General features: G+C 42.8%; 1 protein-coding gene across 2 annotated transcripts; it reads left to right on the forward strand.

Moving 5' to 3' along the window:
- Nucleotides 1–315: 315 nt before the first annotated feature.
- LOC106565783 (short transient receptor potential channel 4-associated protein) lies at nucleotides 316–16,505 on the forward strand. Of its 2 annotated transcripts, none has more exons than XM_014133292.3 (17): nucleotides 316–651; nucleotides 3,144–3,272; nucleotides 3,391–3,507; nucleotides 3,710–3,767; nucleotides 4,031–4,086; nucleotides 4,193–4,321; nucleotides 4,463–4,664; nucleotides 4,899–5,087; nucleotides 5,939–6,081; nucleotides 6,189–6,320; nucleotides 6,451–6,509; nucleotides 6,590–6,691; nucleotides 6,854–7,175; nucleotides 7,386–7,497; nucleotides 7,653–7,765; nucleotides 10,354–10,560; nucleotides 12,341–16,505. In XM_014133292.3, the coding sequence occupies exons 1-17, from the start codon at nucleotides 526–528 to the stop codon at nucleotides 12,476–12,478; spliced, it is 2,334 nt and encodes a 777-aa protein (XP_013988767.1). In that variant the 5' UTR covers nucleotides 316–525; the 3' UTR covers nucleotides 12,479–16,505. The 2 variants fall into 2 exon arrangements, with proteins under 2 accessions (XP_013988767.1, XP_013988769.1); XM_014133294.3 differs by having other exon boundaries at nucleotides 6,854–7,169.
- The last annotated feature ends 266 nt before the right edge of the window (nucleotides 16,506–16,771 follow it).

Raw genomic sequence — 16,771 nt, forward strand, 5'->3', positions numbered from 1 at the left:
GTTTGTATATGAATGAAATGCCATGTCTGAACTAACTTGAAACTAACTGGCTTTTTAGCAGCATTTGGCTGGTGGCAGCATGGTTCAGCACGCTCTAGTTGTGAGAATTAGGAATAAATGAATGAAGTTGTATATGACAGTTTTGTTTCTTGTCATTGCCAATCTTTTCATACCAAAAAAAAAGAGCATCAAAACAAGACACCAGATGCTATAGTTATCTGGGCCACACGGAGAAAGCGTCTCATGTCAAAACTATTTTCAAATCCTACCACTAGATGCCGCTACTTTTGAATATGTGTATCAAGACCGAGCGGTCGTCACAAGCTTATTTAGCCACAAAGTCACAAACACCGCCCCATTTCTACAATTGATCTTCTTAAAACCTAACCGCTAACCTTATGCCTAGCCCTAACCTTGAATTAACACAAAACAAATTGGAGCCAATGTTGACCTTGTGACTGTGGAATCTGATGAGATCTAGGTAGCTAAATCTTCCTGCTTGGAACAGTTCAGGGATAACAAATAATGGCGACGCTTCTGGGGTCTGAGTCCCCTTGGACTGGCGGAAAACGAAGTGTTCGTAATGGAAATATTATTGCAAAGATCAGACATAGTCAGATCGTTGGCCGGGGTTTCAGCCGAGGGACACAGGTAAGACACAACTAGTATGATGTCTTGACAATGAAATTATCTGAAAAGGGGGAGCAATACTCAAGCCTGGGACCTGCATTTGTAACCCTGCAGAGAGCTAGTAGTACAGTAACTAGCTAGCTACAGTACAGGCACACACAGGATGCCAGGATGAAGTAGCTGTTTGCCTGTCTAGCTGGTTAGGTGGTTAACATTAACTGGCTGTGTTCCAAAATAATGTGTTCATTTACATGACAAAGTTGGAATATACACCGTGAACTAGTTACAAAGTGCCAGTTGAGAACCTCCATGTAGCCTGCACTAGCTAGCTAACTCTTTTGTTGATCCAGGATGCCCGTTTTAGCTAACGATTAGCTATTTTGCTAACGTCTTTTGTTTGTTTGTTTCTCTCATTTATACATGCAATTGGCATCTCTAGCTAACTATTACTCAATGTTATATTAGCTGGCTAACGTTAACATGGGTTTGCTCAACTAAAAGTGTGCACTACTAGCTAACGCCTTTAGTTTGGTTAACGAAACAGTTAGTTAGCAAGCTTGGTTATGGGTTTCATCAGCAGATTGTGAGTAAACCATTACATTGTATTCTGACAAGCTGTTTCTGCCATCTATCTAACTAGGGCTAACAATAATTTGGGTTTATACTGGATGAACAACACGGGTGATTACGTAACGATACCAGCCGCCAAACAAAACTGGCCAGCCACGCCCCACTTTAGTTTCCATAAATGGGTGCCGCCCATTTGTGGACTGTGACTGGACACGTATAACAGCCCTTACAGTTTACCGGGGCAGCTCTAACAGGGCAGAAATTTGACGAATTGATTTGTTGGAAAGGTGGCATCCTATGATGGTGACACGTTGAAAGTCACTGAGCTTTTCAGTAAGGCCATTCTACTGCCAAAGTTTATGGAGATTGCATGGCTGTGTGCCTGATTTTAGTAATTGGTGTGGCTGAAATAGCCAAATCTACTAATTTGACATTTGAAGGGGTGTCCACATACTTTTGTGTATATATAGTGTATGTATTCCTCTTATCTAGGTGGGCGAGGGCAGTGTGGAGTGCAATTGAGATTGTGTCGTCTATGGATGTGTTGGGGCAGTATGCAAATTTTAGTGGGTCTAGGGTGTGATGGACTTGATATCTGCCCTAACCAGCCTTTCAAAGCACTTCATGATTACAGATGTGAGTGCTACAGGGCGGTAGTCATTGTTGCATGAAGCCTTAGAGTTCTTGGGTCAGTTTAAGATTACAGATTGGACAGGGAGAGGTTGAAAATGCCTGCCAGCTGTTCTGCGCATGCTCTGAGGACACACCCTAGACTACCATCCGGCCCTGCTGCCTTGTGAGTGTTGACTTGAGTGATGACTCAGGTTGGCCTCGGAGAGCGAGATCTCCCAGTCCTCAGTGGGGGCCCTCACACACGGCACGGTCTTATTGTCAACGTGTACATGAAATGCATTGAGTTCATCTGGTAGAGGCATTTTTGGCCAGATCACGGCTGGGTCTTCATTTGTAATCCCTGCCACATGCTGTGGGCATTGGAGCAGGTGTAATATGATTCCACCTTATTCCTATATTGTCCTTTTGCTCGTTTGATGAATCTGCTGATGTCGTAGCATGACATCTTGTTCCTGTCCTCAGCCCTAGCCTCTGAGTTGTCTGTGATATAACTGTGCGGTAGCCCTGTCCTTTCTCTTAGCGCCAACCTCTGTGTTAATCCAGGGTTTTTGATTGGGGAAGCAGCAACCTTCACTGTGGGGGCAACGTCGCCGATGCATTGCCTAATGAAGCCAGTGACGGAGGTGGTTAGCTCGTTGACTTGATTGGCTGAGTCTCTGCACATATTCCAATCAGCGCTAGCAAAGCAGTCCTGTAGCATAATATCTGATTCTGATGACCATTTCTCAACGGTGCGAGTCACGGTTACTTCCTGTTTGAGCTTCAGTTTTTATACAGGAAGCAGGAGTACAGAGTCATGATCTGATTTGCCGAATTCTGTGGTGGTGATTTTTAAATCTCCTTGAATTGTATATTTGACATGAAAAGCACTTAGCTCTAGAATGACCCTTTCAGACACCCAGCCCATCGAATTCCATTGTGGTGAAATGTGACCTATTCAACTCACTGCCAACTTGCCCCAAAGGCCTTTGTGTTGCTTCACTGATTCCAATAAAAAGTCTGAAATGGAAGTTTGAGCCTCATTCATAATAATTGAGCTATGAGAACTGAACGTTATGTATTGTGTTCCATTTGTGATGGATTTCAGTTGGGCATGATTTGAAATAACTTCAGACTTAACTAGTGCCAAGAGACAGCATCTGCAACTGGAATTAGGAGAGGATGTGTTTATTTGGCACCAACATCAAAGACCTAGACTTTTATTTAATCTGATTTGAGGTTGTGTGGGTGTGCCGAGGGTGGGTAAAATGATCAACTCTCAGTGTTGTCCATGTATATTTCCTATATTGACCATTAATTCATTGTTCCAGCTCCCAGAGGCTCTTCTCCAGGATAGGGATAAGCAGGCCAAATGGCACAGTATCCCCGAGCTGCTGCAGAAGCTCCATGAAAGCAGCCATCCCAACAGTGACCTCTCCCACACACACAGTGTACTAAAGGTACCCACATAGTATACACACCACTACATCAGTAAAGCTCCTAGGCTTTAACCTTGCTGAGTTTGGGCCATTTACTCTAAGATTAAGACTAGGCCTAATTATCAGTTCTTTATAACAGGAACTATCATCCCTACTTTCCATGGAGGCGATGTCTTTTGTCACAGAAGACAGGAAGAGTGCTCAGGAATCAACCTTTCCCATCACATACACCTTTGACCTCTTTGGTGGAGTCGATGTAAGTTAACATACTGTTTATTATGCGCTTGTTACTCCTATGTTCTGTGTTGTGGTGGAAACATATCAGTTACCTGTTTCTATGTCTTGAATCAGCCATGTTACCTCATACTGCAGTGTCTTTGTGTATCAGTGCCTTCTGAGATATTATCAGGTGGGATATGAAGTTTGTTCATTGCTGCTTCTTTTTCCTCCAATAAAAGCTGCTTGTAGAGATCTTGATGAGGCCTACACTCACTATGCAAAAGAAGAAACCTAAAAGTAAGTAGAAAAAGTCAGGTGTGATATGTTTAGGTCTGATATAACCTCAAAGGCTGCACTTTTCACATAGGGGAACATTGATATTCATGAGTGTGTAAAACAAAAAGGTATACCCAAATGCTCTTCAGCTTAAATGATAAAAGGGGGATCAGGTGCTCAACTGAGGGACTTGAAAATCCCCAAAACATTCCTTACCCCAGGATACCTCAACTGGTGACTATCCCGGGAGAATAAAGTACATTCATTGTGTTTTGTCCCTGCAGTGAATGATGACTTGGTCAATGACTGCCTTAGTGTTCTTTACAACTGCTGCATATGTGTAAGTACACTTGCCGCAGAACATCACTTCATTAAATAAAGGAATAATGTCTGCCTTTTAATATAAACATTCATTAATCATCAAATCTCTCCCTTAATTTTCTCAGACGGAAGGGGTAACAAAGAGCCTTGCAGCCAGAGACGACTTTGTCCTGTTTCTCTTTACCTTGATGACGAACAAGAAGACTTTTCTACAGACTGCCACTTTAATCGAGGATATTCTCGGAGTCAAGAAGGTCAGAGGAACTTTACAACAAAATCTTTTACAATATTGCTCACCTCGAGAGGGTTTGTGGGTTTGCGCTGGGTGGAGATTTTATATCCATGGTCATCTTATGCCAATGGTGACCCATATGTTGGTCCTCTTTCTGCCACAGGCGATGATCCAGTTGGAAGGGGTTGCTAACCTGTCTGGTCTGGTCCAGAGCTTTGACCAGCAGCAGCTGGCTAACTTCTGCCGCATCCTCTCTGTCACAGTCTCAGAACCCGACGTGGGGAATGATGACAAACACACCCTGCTGGCCAAGAACGCCCAGCAGAAACAAGACTCTAGCCTCTCGCGTGCAGAGGTCAACCAAGGTAGGACAGGGATACAGAAACACAGTGGAGAAATTACCCGTTTCTTATTCTTTTGCTCAATTACCTTATCTTTGGGTCTTGTTAAAGGATTTGTTTAATTCATCTGTTGATTTGTAGTACTTATTTGATTTGATGCCCTTAATCTGTCCAAAAGTTTTCTCAGCCCTTAACCTAAAGCTGAATTAGAGTACATGATCAATGAATGAGCCCACTCTGCTGCCTCCTTGTTCCCAGTGACCCTCCTAAACATCCCGGGCTTCATCGAGCGCCTGTGTAAGCTGGCCACTAGAAAGGTGTCTGAGGCCACGGGGGCGTCTAACTTCCTGCAGGAGCTGGAGGACTGGTACACGTGGCTGGACAATGCCTTGGTGCTGGACGCCCTCATGCAGATGGCCACGGAGGAGGCTGAGCACACCAGCACAGGTCAGCAGCCTCTCTCCTGCTCTGTACCACTGCCTTAAACATCAGTTATCACTGAAAAGGTCTAACCATTCTCCTTATGAAATGCTTATTTATAGTACTATACAGAGAGTGGAGTGTGGTGCGTGTGTAGCTTGTTGTTGGCCAATCATAAGTAATCAAAGTGGCAATAGGCTACAGTCATAGAGCCTCTGTGTGGGGCAAAAGATAGGAGATATCTAGTCAGGATAGGCTACAACGACCAAGAGCCAACAGGTAGGCTGCTACTTAATATTCTAAATGGAGTTGTTGTGATTTGTAACTGTCAGATCAGAAAGCGCATGCTTTCCTCAGTTAGCATCCTCAATTAGCCTTTAGCTAGCTTAACTAGCTTCTCCCGGTTTGATGCAGTCAAGACCGGTACTACATAATCATATTGGATGATAAGTAACCTAGCTATGGCAACTATCTACTATAGCGTGAATCAGCTTGGTTGCTGTCTCTCCCTCCCTGCTCCCCGTGCTCCCCATGGTATGGCCTCTCCCTGCCTGGCAGATTGGCATCTCTCTCTCACTCCTCACGCTTTATCATCTCCAGGTAATAAAGTAGCTTTAAAAATGACCTTTCTGCTGCTTACCACACTCTGTTCGGAACGGGTCTGGATCCGACCAGGTCTATATGGAACAGGTCTAGTTGTCCTCTGTTCCGTTTGGAATGGGTCTCTATATTAAAAAATATATTTATGCATATCGGGTGTGAGTGGGGAAAGCCCCAGATCCATTTCGTGAAGACCTTTCTGTCACCTACCCATGTACCTCTGTCGATCTATGAACATCTCATTACATCTTTTTCATCCTATTATGCCTCCTCCACAGAGTCATCAAACGAGAGTTCGTTGGCCACCAGTACTCTCAGGCACCGTTTGCCCCAGTCCATGAAGATTGTCCACGAGATCATGTACAAGGTGGAGGTGCTGTACGTGCTCTGTGTGCTGCTAATGGGTAGTCATAGGAACCAGGTGAGGGACTGGGGGCCAAAACAGATAACTCACCCAATGCAGGGCTCCCGTAGGAGTAGCCACTCCTGTCTGTTTGCATTTATTTGACCACTATGTCTCTTCCTCAGGTACACAAGATGCTAGCAGAGTTCCGTCTGATCCCAGGTCTCAACAACTTGTTTGACAAGCTAATCTGGAGGAAGTACACCTCATCCAATCATGTGGTGCATGGCCAGAATGAGAACTGTGATTGCAGTCCGGTAAGCAGTGCACTCCTCTCAAACGCCACTATCACTGTAAATTTTTTGGGGATTCTTGCTCTGGGTTCATATTACCATTGCAATGTTATAAACATTAATGTTAATCACTCTGATTCTGTCCTTCCCTTAGGAAATATCCTTCAAGATCCAGTTTCTGAGGCTTATCCAGAGCTTCAGCGACCACCATGAGTGAGTAACTTTCAAACACTCTTGACTGAAAGTTCCCTGCTAGCTTCACTTGAATTTAACACACATTTAATTTATTTCAGGAACAAGTATCTGCTTCTAAACAGTCAGGAGCTGAACGAGCTGAGTGCCATCTCTCTGAAGGCCAACATACCGGAGGTGGAGGCCTTAGTCAATACAGACAGGTATGCATCATCTGGTTCCATCATCTGTTCCCATCATTAACTCCACCCTCAATACTTCACACTACAGTGCAAAAGAGGCATTATGTTCTCTGAAAACTCAAATTAAATACTATATTGTGTGTCACCCAAATGCCCTCTCCCTGTCTCCTTGTGCTCCTGCAGGAGTCTAGTGTGTGATGGGAAGAAAGGTCTCCTCACTCGTCTCCTCACTGTCATGAAGAAGGAGCCTCCAGACTCCTCCTTCAGGTTCTGGCAGGCCAGGGCAGTGGAGAGTTTCCTCCGTGGAGTCACCTCCTATGCAGACCAGATGTTTCTGCTGAAGAGGGGGCTGCTAGAAAACATGCTGTTCTGCATCATAGACAGTGGCTGTAAGTCCAAAGATGTCCTGCAGAGCTACTTTGACCTCCTGGGGGAACTCATGAAGTTCAACATCGACGCCTTCAAGAGGTTCAACATGTACGTCAGCACAGATAACAAGGTGAAGGTGAGACACTTAGTAAATAGCAACCCCCCCCCCCCCCCCCCCACAATGTGAGAGGACCCTGTCAGTCCTCATTGTCCCAGAATGATATTGCATGAAATAATGCAACATAAATTCTTAAAGTCAACCTTTTAAAAGTAATCTCATTGTACCCAGAGTTGTGTGTGTTCTATAATACTGGGTGTCCCATCCCTCTGTTCGGCTCGGCTGCAGTTCCAGACCTTCATGACCCAGATCAACAGTTCCCTGGTAGACTCCAACATGCTGGTGCGCTGCATCATTCTCTCCCTGGACCGCTTCGAGACCCAGACAGAGGACAGCAAAGGTAAACACCCACTCATTCCCATAGCGAGTGAATAGACCAATGAGAGCGGGTCAGATGTATGATCTCAAGCTGCCAATGTTGGAATAAAATCAAGCCTTGATTGCATTATAAAGGTGTTGTTTATGATGTAATTGTTGCTGACTGTGGTCCTGCAGTGGTGGAGGTGCTGTCTGAATGCTGTCTGCTGTCCTACTTGGCCCGGGTGGAGAACAGACTATCTTTCCTCTTCAGGCTGGTCAACATCATCAACGTGCAGACTCTCACACAGGTCTTTGCTGCCTCTTTCTCTCTAACACCGAAACACCACACACACACACACACACACACACACACACACACACACATATCAGCCCACGAGAAAGAAGAAGAACGTTTCCCAGTATGTTTGCTAGGATTAGACAACCTTGAGCCCTTGATCATGACTCTGTTCCATTACATAAGTCATTGGACAAAGGCGTCTTCTGTACGGGGGAGTTGCGTTAAAACCCCTGTTGCTGAATCTGAACATTAACACATGTCACGGTACAGTTTTGGAAGTTTAAGGACCTTATCTTTCATATCAGTGAGATGATTATTATTTTGAACAAACGGTTAAATTGATGCACACTTTTAGGGTTAGTGTTCCCACACGGCCATACCTCCATGTTACATTGCTTGTTTACGGAAAACAGACGGAAGACAAGACGCGACCACCTATGCTCATTAGCTACAGTTGAAGTCGGAAGTTTACATTCACTTAGGTTGGAGTCATTAAAACTCGTTTTTCAAGAACTCCACAAATTTCTTGTTAACAAACTATAGTTTTGGCAAGTCGGTTAGGACATCTACTTTGTGCATGACACAAGTAATTTTTCCAACAATTGTTAACAGATTATTTCACTTATAATTCACTGTATCACAAATCCAGTGGGTCAGAAGTTTACATACACTAAGTTGAATGTGCCTTTAAACAGCTTGGAAAATTCCAGAAAATGATGTCATGGCTTCAGAAACTTCTGATAGGCTAATTGACATAATTTCAGTCAATTGGAGGTGTACCTGTGGATGTATTTCAAGGCCTACCTTCAAACTCAGTGCCTCTTTGCTTGACATCATGGGACAATCAAAAGAAATCAGACAAGACCTCAGAATTTAGACCTCCACAAGTCTGGTTCATCCCTGGGAGCAATTTCCAAACGCCTGAAGGTACCACGTTCATCTGTACAAACAATAGTACGCAAGTATTAACACCTTGGGACCACGCAGCCGTCATACCGCTTAGAAAGGAGACGCGTTCTGTCTCCTATAGATGAATGTACTTTGGTGCGAAAAGTGCAAATCAATCCCAGAACAACCGCAAAGGACCTTGTGAAGATGCTGAAGGAAACAGGTACAAAGTATCTATATCCGCAGTAAAACGAGTCCTATATCAACATAACCTGAAAGGCCGTTCAGCAAGGAAGAAGCCACTGCTTCAAAACCGCCATAAAAAAGCTAGACTACGGTTTGCAACTGCACATGGGGACAAAGATCGTACTTTTTGGAGAAATGTCCTCTGGTCTGATGAAACAAAAATAGAACTGTTTGGCCATAATGACAATCATTATGTTGGGAGAAAAAAGGGGGGCTTGCAAGCCGCAGAACACCATCCCAACCGTGAAGCACGGGGGTGGCAGCATCATGTTGTGGGGGTGCTTTGCTGCAGGAGGGACTGGTGCACTTCACAAAATAGATGGCATCATGAGGGAGGAAAATTATGTGGAGATATTGAAGCAACTCTCAAGACATCAGTCAGGAAGTTAAAGCTTGGTCGCAAATGGGTCTTCCAAATGGACAATGACCCCAAGGATACTTCTAAAGTTGTGGCAAAATGGCTTACGGGCAACAACGTCAAGGTATTGGAGTGGCCATCACAAAGCCCTGACCTCAATCCTATAGAAAATTTGTGGGCAGAACTGAAAAAGCATGTGCAAGCAAGGAGGCCTACAAACCCAACTCAGTTACACCAGCTCTGTCAGGAGGAATGGGCCAAAATTCAGCCAACTTATTGTGGGAAGCATGTGGAAGGCTACCTAAAACCTTTGACCCAAGTTAAACAATTTAAAGGCAATGCTACCAAATACTAATTGAGTGTATGTAAACTTCTGACCCACTGGGAATGTGATGAAAGAGATAAAAGCTGAAATAAATCATTCTCGCTACTATTATTCTGACATTTCACATTCTTAAAATAAAGTGGTGATCCTAACTGACCTAAGACAGGGAGTTTTTATTAGTATTAAATGTCAGGAATTGTGAAAAACGGTTTAAATGTATTTGGCTAAGGTGTATGTAAACTTCCGACTTCAACTGTATCTAGCATACACTTAAACACTGGTGTTTCGGCGCAACTCAGGAAGTGTAGCAGAAGTGTAGTTTGGTCAGATGGAGACACTCGTGGCTGTATGGTTCTGTAACTGCTACAGTGAGTGTAGTTTAGTAGGATGGAGGCTCCATAGCTGTATGGATCTGTAACTGCTACAGTGAGTGTAGTTTAGTAGGATGGAGGCTCCGTAGCTGTATGGATCTGTATTTGAAGTATTCTTTCTCTCTGAAAGATGAGGACCATATGTTTCAAAAGCCATATTGTAAGCGATGATTATTATTGACGTTTCTAAAAGTTAAACGCAGTGTTGGGATTGTAGTTCACATGAGGTAGTCGTGAGCAAAGCTAATGGCAGAAAACTGTAGGGAGAAGGTAGAGTTTTCAAGAGCAAGACCACCTTGTACTGCTCTTTTAAGATTAATGTAGCCTCAGTTTCTGAGGGTTTGAGGCTGTTGTTCTCCCACATGTGGTGCTCACCTGTCCTCCTCTGCCCTGCCCATCCCCTGGCCCAGGAGAATGTGAGCTGTCTGAACACCAGCCTAGTGGTCCTGATGCTGGCCAGGAGGAGGGGCAAGCTGCCCTTCTATCTCAAGGCCCTGAGAGAGAAGGAGCATGCAGAGAAGTACCCCGGCTGCCTGCTCAACAACTTCCACAACCTGCTGCGCTTCTGGCAGCGCCACTACCTCAACAGGGACAAGGACAGCACCTGTCTGGAGAACGTGAGTGTCCTCTTCTTGGCCTGATCCGTCCCAAACTCACCAATAGTATATTTTACATTCAAAATATTTTTCCTACAAATGTTATTAGCCCAGCTGATCAAGCCTGCTTTCTCTGCTATACTATCTATTTGCAGCCTGTAGACTGGCCGGTCTGTCATTAACTAGCCCCATAAATGTATACTATGTTTTCATTAGGCAGTCCACCACCTTTTTGTTTATTAAAAACAAATACGTTTTCTAATGAGAAACCATTTCTGGTGTTGTGCAAACAATGTTCAACTTGACATCTTTTAATGCTCCAAAGTTGCCCTTTCCTGTCACACACCGTCATCCCGAAAATGGCAGATGTTTTCATTGCTACGTGCCTAAATTGGAATGCAGTGGCTGTACAGTAACATAGTATACATGACGTCAGTGCTCAGGCTCTGTGCTTCACAGTGCTGTATGGGTTTTGACTGACAGCCATTATACATTTGAGCACCGTGCACGACAAGAAGATGCCCCTATTCCTTCCGCTAATTAGGCTACTTTTGTACATTTGTTGTTGTCTGAATAAGGGAAATGCTGTAAATCGAATGGAGTTGATGTGTTCTGAAAGATGAGACGTTGAGGATTATAATAAACACCGCTTTGATGTCAATGTCATACAAGCAAGCCACACCCATGAGTCCAAATGTGCACTTCATATTTCCATGTTTCAAAACATGTAATTTACAGTATCAATGTTTATGGTCGCTATGTTTGATCCACAGTTGTAAGGATGACATGGCTTCATGCCCTGGGTTGTACTGAGCAGAATGAGCATATGTTTGTCGTATTGTGAAGAAAATTAGCCACGGAACACACACTTGAATACACTCATGACTCCATTCTATGCGCACCAAAATTACAATCGGTTTGTCTGAAGTGCCTTGTGAAAGCCTAACACTGTAAGATCGTATTTTATAACTTCACTATCCATGTTGGCAATAGAATAAGCTTTCAAATGATTACCAGCTGACCCAGATCGCAATTTATAATGGAACGGTTTTAGATTGAACAAACAACAACAATTGTGTGATGGTGGGGACACAGGAGCTGTGTTCCAAACAAACATCTACAAGTGTGCTTGCTTCAGTTCCTCAATTGCAAAGCTAGGAGAGCTCAAAAAAAGCACCAAAAAGTTGAATGCTCTTTGAGTCATAAAAGTGCATTGAAATTGCTTAGGAACTGTACCCTTGTCATTGTTTTTTCTTATCTTGCACCTACTCCAAAATGTCAATAAATGTTCGTATGTTACTGAATGTATCTATAGTATTTTCAGATCTCGTTATTGACAAATGCTGAGAAAAGTACAGTAAATGTAAAAGGCACATAAAATCAACAGTGTAATGTTTGGAGTCAAGTGAACTGTTGTCCTCACCTTTTGGTCTGATAATTTTTCCAAAGTGTTCTCTTTCAATTGCTACCATGGTCATGCATATGCTTTTTATAGTTATTTTGTTTGAAACATTTAAAGTTGGCTCTAGCCATATAGGACAATTTCCACGAGTGTAAGGGTTAGAGGAGCATGTAGCTAGCTGACAGCATTGAAAGGTGATAAATGTGGGGATGTGAGTTGATCTGATCTGTCTTTGCCCGGAGACTGGGGGTCTTCTTAATAGGTGTTCTAGATGTTTGCGGGCAGAGAAGTTTCACGTCAGGATTGAAATTTTTTTCTTCCATGAATCTATATTCCCTTCTCCTCCTTGGGGAAATTGTCTTTCACCAGTCTAACCCTCTGTTTTATTCTCTCCCTCAGAGCTCCTGCATCCCCTTCAGCTACTGGAATGAGACTGTGTCAGTGCTGCTGGGCTCAGACAGGACATCTCTGTGTGCCATAGCCAGCTACATAGATGAGCCCTTCATGGACCTGGACAGGGACCTGCTAGAGTGTTAACCCTAGGAGAGTTTGGGCTGGGCTTGTGGGGGGTTGCTGGGGTATGGACACCTATCATGGTTGATGACCCCGCCAAAGAGCATAGTCAGATCAAGGGTCACCTAGCGACCTGGAAGTGCTATGTGACTGCGGCAGGACACCAACTTGCTGCTATGCTGTCTGTAACTTGGCCAGGGGGCCATTACTGAAGACGAGAGGGATGATTCTACGATGCTGGGCATCTTCACTCCTCGCTCCTTTTCTCTTTGTAGGAGAAAAAGAGAGACTGCACCTGTCTGTCTGTCCCAGACCCCACAGTAAAGAAATATACATTTATTGGACCTTGAAATACTCCTTTGTTGGTGGTTTGCTTTAGGTGAAATCAAATGAAACCTTTTATATATTATATAAATATATGGAAAAATCTATTTGTACGATGCAACAAAATAGATATATACAGTACCAGTCAGAAGTTTGGACACACCTACTCATTCAAGGGTTTTTCTTTATTTCTACTATTTTCTACATTGTAGAATAATAGTGAAGACATCAAAACTATGAAATAACACATATGGAATCATGTAGTAACCAAAAAAGTGTTAAACAAATCAAAATATATTTTAGATTCTTCAAAGTAGCCACCTTTTGCCTTGATGACAGCTTTGCACACTATTGGCATTCTCTCAATCAGCTTCACCTGGAATGCTTTTCCAACAGTATTGAAGGAGTTCCCACATATGCTGAGCACTTGTTGGCTGCTTTTCCTTCACTCTGCAGTCCAACTCATCCCAAACCATCAAAATTGGTTTTAAGTTGGGTGATTGTGAAGGTCAGGTCATCTGATGCAGTACTCCATCACTCTCTTTCTTGGTCAAATAGCCCTTACACCGCCTGGAGGTGTTCGTTCATTGTTCGGTTGAAAAACAAATGATAGTCCCACTAAGCGCAAACCAGATGGGGTGGCGTATCGCTGCAGAATGCTATGGTATCCATGCTGGTTAAGTGTGCCTTGAATTCTAAATAAATAACTGGCCGTGTCACCAGCAAAGCACCATCACACCACCTCCTCCATGCTTCACAGTGGGAACCACACATGCGGAGATCATCCGTTCACCTACTCTGCGTCTCACAAAGGCACGCGGTTGGAACCAAAAATGTCAAATTTGGACTCAGACCAAAGGACAGATTTCTACCGTTCTAAGGTCAATGTCAGCATTTGTTAATTGAAATGCATTCCAGGTGACTCCCTCATGAAGCTGGTTGAGAAAATGGCAAGAATGTGCAAAGCTGTCATCAAGGCAAAGGGTGGCTACTTTGAAGAATCTCACATATAAAGTATTTTGATAACTCTTTTTTTTGGATACTACATGATTCCATGTGTGTTTTTCATAGTTTTGATGTCTTTCTTCACTATTATTCAACAGTGTAGAAAATATTAAAAATAAAAACCCTTGGACACACCTACTCATACACACAGTACCAGTCAATAGTTTGTGTGTGTGTATAGTGTTGGTTTCATGAGCTGAAATAAAAGATCCCAGCAATTTTCCATATGCACAAAAAGCTTATTTCTCCAATTTTATGCACAAATTTGTTTACATCCCTGTTAGTGAGCATTTCTCCTTTGCCAAGATAATCCATCCACCTGACAGGTGTGGCATATCAAGAAGCTGATTTAAACAGCATAATCATTTCACAGGTGCACCTTGTGCTGGGGACAATAAAAGGCCACTTAAATGTGGAGTTTTGTCACACAACACAATGCTACAGAAGGCTGCTCATCATGATTGGATGCAGAGGTGGCATCAGTCTTGTCCAGTGGTCTTTGAATTAACAGCATCTTCACTGATCTGTATGGATGTTGGTCTGTCTCTTTTAGGATGATTCTAGTTGACCAGTGCTTGTGGCTTTACTCAGCCCGTCCAGGTAGCTTGTGGATCTGTTGATGGTTCATAATCTGTGGGGCCATGTGATGGGTGAGATGGGGCTTTGGACAGAAGTACCACTCCAAAGATGCCACCAACCCATTCATGACTTCACCCAGTGAAGAGAGAACGTTTTCCTTTTTGTTTTTCAGACATTATTTTTGTTTGCGTCTTAAGAGAATTTCTTTCAGTTCTAAATAAATTGTAGATAAAACATTTACTGTTGGAATTGTGTGCATTGTATTTTAACACATATTTTGATAAAATACATTTTCATTTTGTACTTTACTTTGTATCCATCAAGTGAAGGGTGGTTTTATAGAATAATAAACTATGCAGGTTCTCGTGTTCAAACCCACTCTCTGTCCCAGACACTTCTCACAACGGTTTCATTTGACATTTTAGTAATTTATCAGACGCTCTTATCCAGAGAGACTTACAGGAACAATTAGGGTTAAGTGCCTTGCTCAAGGACACATCTACAGATATTTCACCTGGTTGGCTCGAACCAGCGACCGTTCGGTTACTGGCCCAACGATATTAACCGCTATGCAACCTGCCGCCCTAAGGTTTCTTAAACCCTCTTAGCATGAATGGCCTTCAACCAAACAGCCACTCTGTGCTGCATCACTTGAATGTTCATCCCCCAGTTGACCACTTAACTCTTGACTTCTCTTCTCTCACCACGAGCCTAGACTGACAATCTACATTCGTCTTTGTGTGATGGTTCTGTGCTTGGTTTCACCTCTGTGATTGGCTATGGGGGAATGGGTGTGGTCATGTTGCTATGGCTAGAATGTGCTGATGTCGTGGAAATGGATTCTGAGCTGAGTAAGCATTTTTCATCTCCAACAAAAGAACGAGAATCCAAGAAAATGACTAATGATTGAGCTACGGCATTTTTCAACCCAGCACCATATGGATGGAACCACTTTGTCACTCAGTGTGTGTGTCGAAGTGGAACTAATCCTGTTCAAATGTTTTTCTTAAACCTTTTTGTATGTTCACTTGAATGTATAAAAGCAATCCGTTCATAATGTGGTTTGCCCTGATAAACAGTTGGTAGTGATACATGACAAAGTGGTTTACTATGACTTGTGTTTTCACAGCGTTTGACTTCTTTACCTTCCTATACTTCACCACTACTTCATGTGGATTGACTTGTGTTGATGTAAATCATGGATGGAGCCTGTAATGTTCATAAAAGTTATATTGGTTCAGCACCATTTACATCCTGTGTGTCCAGTTCTCTCTGCTTCTAGTGTTTGGAATAGAACTCTTACCGTGAGAACACCATGCATGTTCCACGCTCTGCCAAGAGACATGATTGCCTGTGGAAGCCCATATTGTCAGTTTTCTTATATGGCATCTGGTTCAGAGTAGATTACCTACTTTAAAAATATGGTCTTAATGAATTGCTAGATATAACTTTGAAAATCAAATGCACAGTACTGTATTTGTAATACTATCCCTGCTTAACAGCCACACAGATGTATTGTTGAAACATTGTACATAGTCACTTTTGTGCAGATTTGCTTCACGCTAAGAAAGCAGGCTTCATACTCTACATCCAATACATGTTGAGAAACAGTTGGTCTTTTTTGATTAAATAGCTAATTGGTGCTTAATTATTTCAATTTCATTGTACTTCCTTTACATTAGGTACATTTTATGTAAATCTTTGTCTTTTGGCATATATGCCAAGTTGGTTTCCTTTGACTGTGTGGTATAACTGAGTGACTGCGTTAAAAAGCATGATTGTGTGTGTACCTAGAGAAATTTGTTCAGCAAACCTTCATTTAGACTTCAACATGTTTCTGAAACATGATCAAATCATTTTTGTATGTGTAGCTTTTGCTTTGACATTGGGGTGGTGATCATATGAACACTTGTTTGTAATTCATCAATATCACACTGGAGCCATCTGTACCTAGGAAGTGTTTAGTGTGCATTGGACTTAACTTATACATACGACTCAATCCTGACGTGAAGTCCATCTTCCCCTAGGATTCCATTTCCACCCTTTTTGTTCATCTAATGTTGAACTTCATTTATTTATTTAACAGTCTTTGTGAAAATAATATAAGGAAAAGCATATTAAATTCTCACAACTTTCTCTCGAATGTGTGTGGTGTATTTTGTTCAGTGGTCTTATTGATGGGACACAATAACAAATGTCATCTTGCCTCAGAATGTCAGGCTGTAAAAACAATGATATTTCCTATAGATTCCACAAGTTGAATCGCTATTGTCAACACCCAGCAGATAAACTCCTGCACACGGCCGACATTCCTTATGGTGTGTTCCGTCCTTTACTCAACGCATCTCTCCACACAACACTGACTGCAGACAGTAATGAGACAGATTGTACTATAAATGCTTTTAGAAG

The sequence above is a fragment of the Salmo salar genome, chromosome 12 (genome assembly GCF_965601325.2).
Source record: "Salmo salar chromosome 12, fSalSal1, whole genome shotgun sequence".
Taxonomy (NCBI): domain Eukaryota; kingdom Metazoa; phylum Chordata; class Actinopteri; order Salmoniformes; family Salmonidae; genus Salmo; species Salmo salar.

Bases quoted from the DNA above. Each gene is read 5' to 3' on its own strand.
- LOC106565783 (XM_014133292.3), top strand. From the start codon at position 526: ATGGCGACGCTTCTGGGGTCTGAGTCCCCTTGGACTGGCGGAAAACGA. The intron at 652-3,143 runs GTAAGACACAAC...TCATTGTTCCAG, and splicing joins GTTTCAGCCGAGGGACACAG to CTCCCAGAGGCTCTTCTCCA. The intron at 4,322-4,462 runs GTCAGAGGAACT...TTTCTGCCACAG, and splicing joins ATATTCTCGGAGTCAAGAAG to GCGATGATCCAGTTGGAAGG.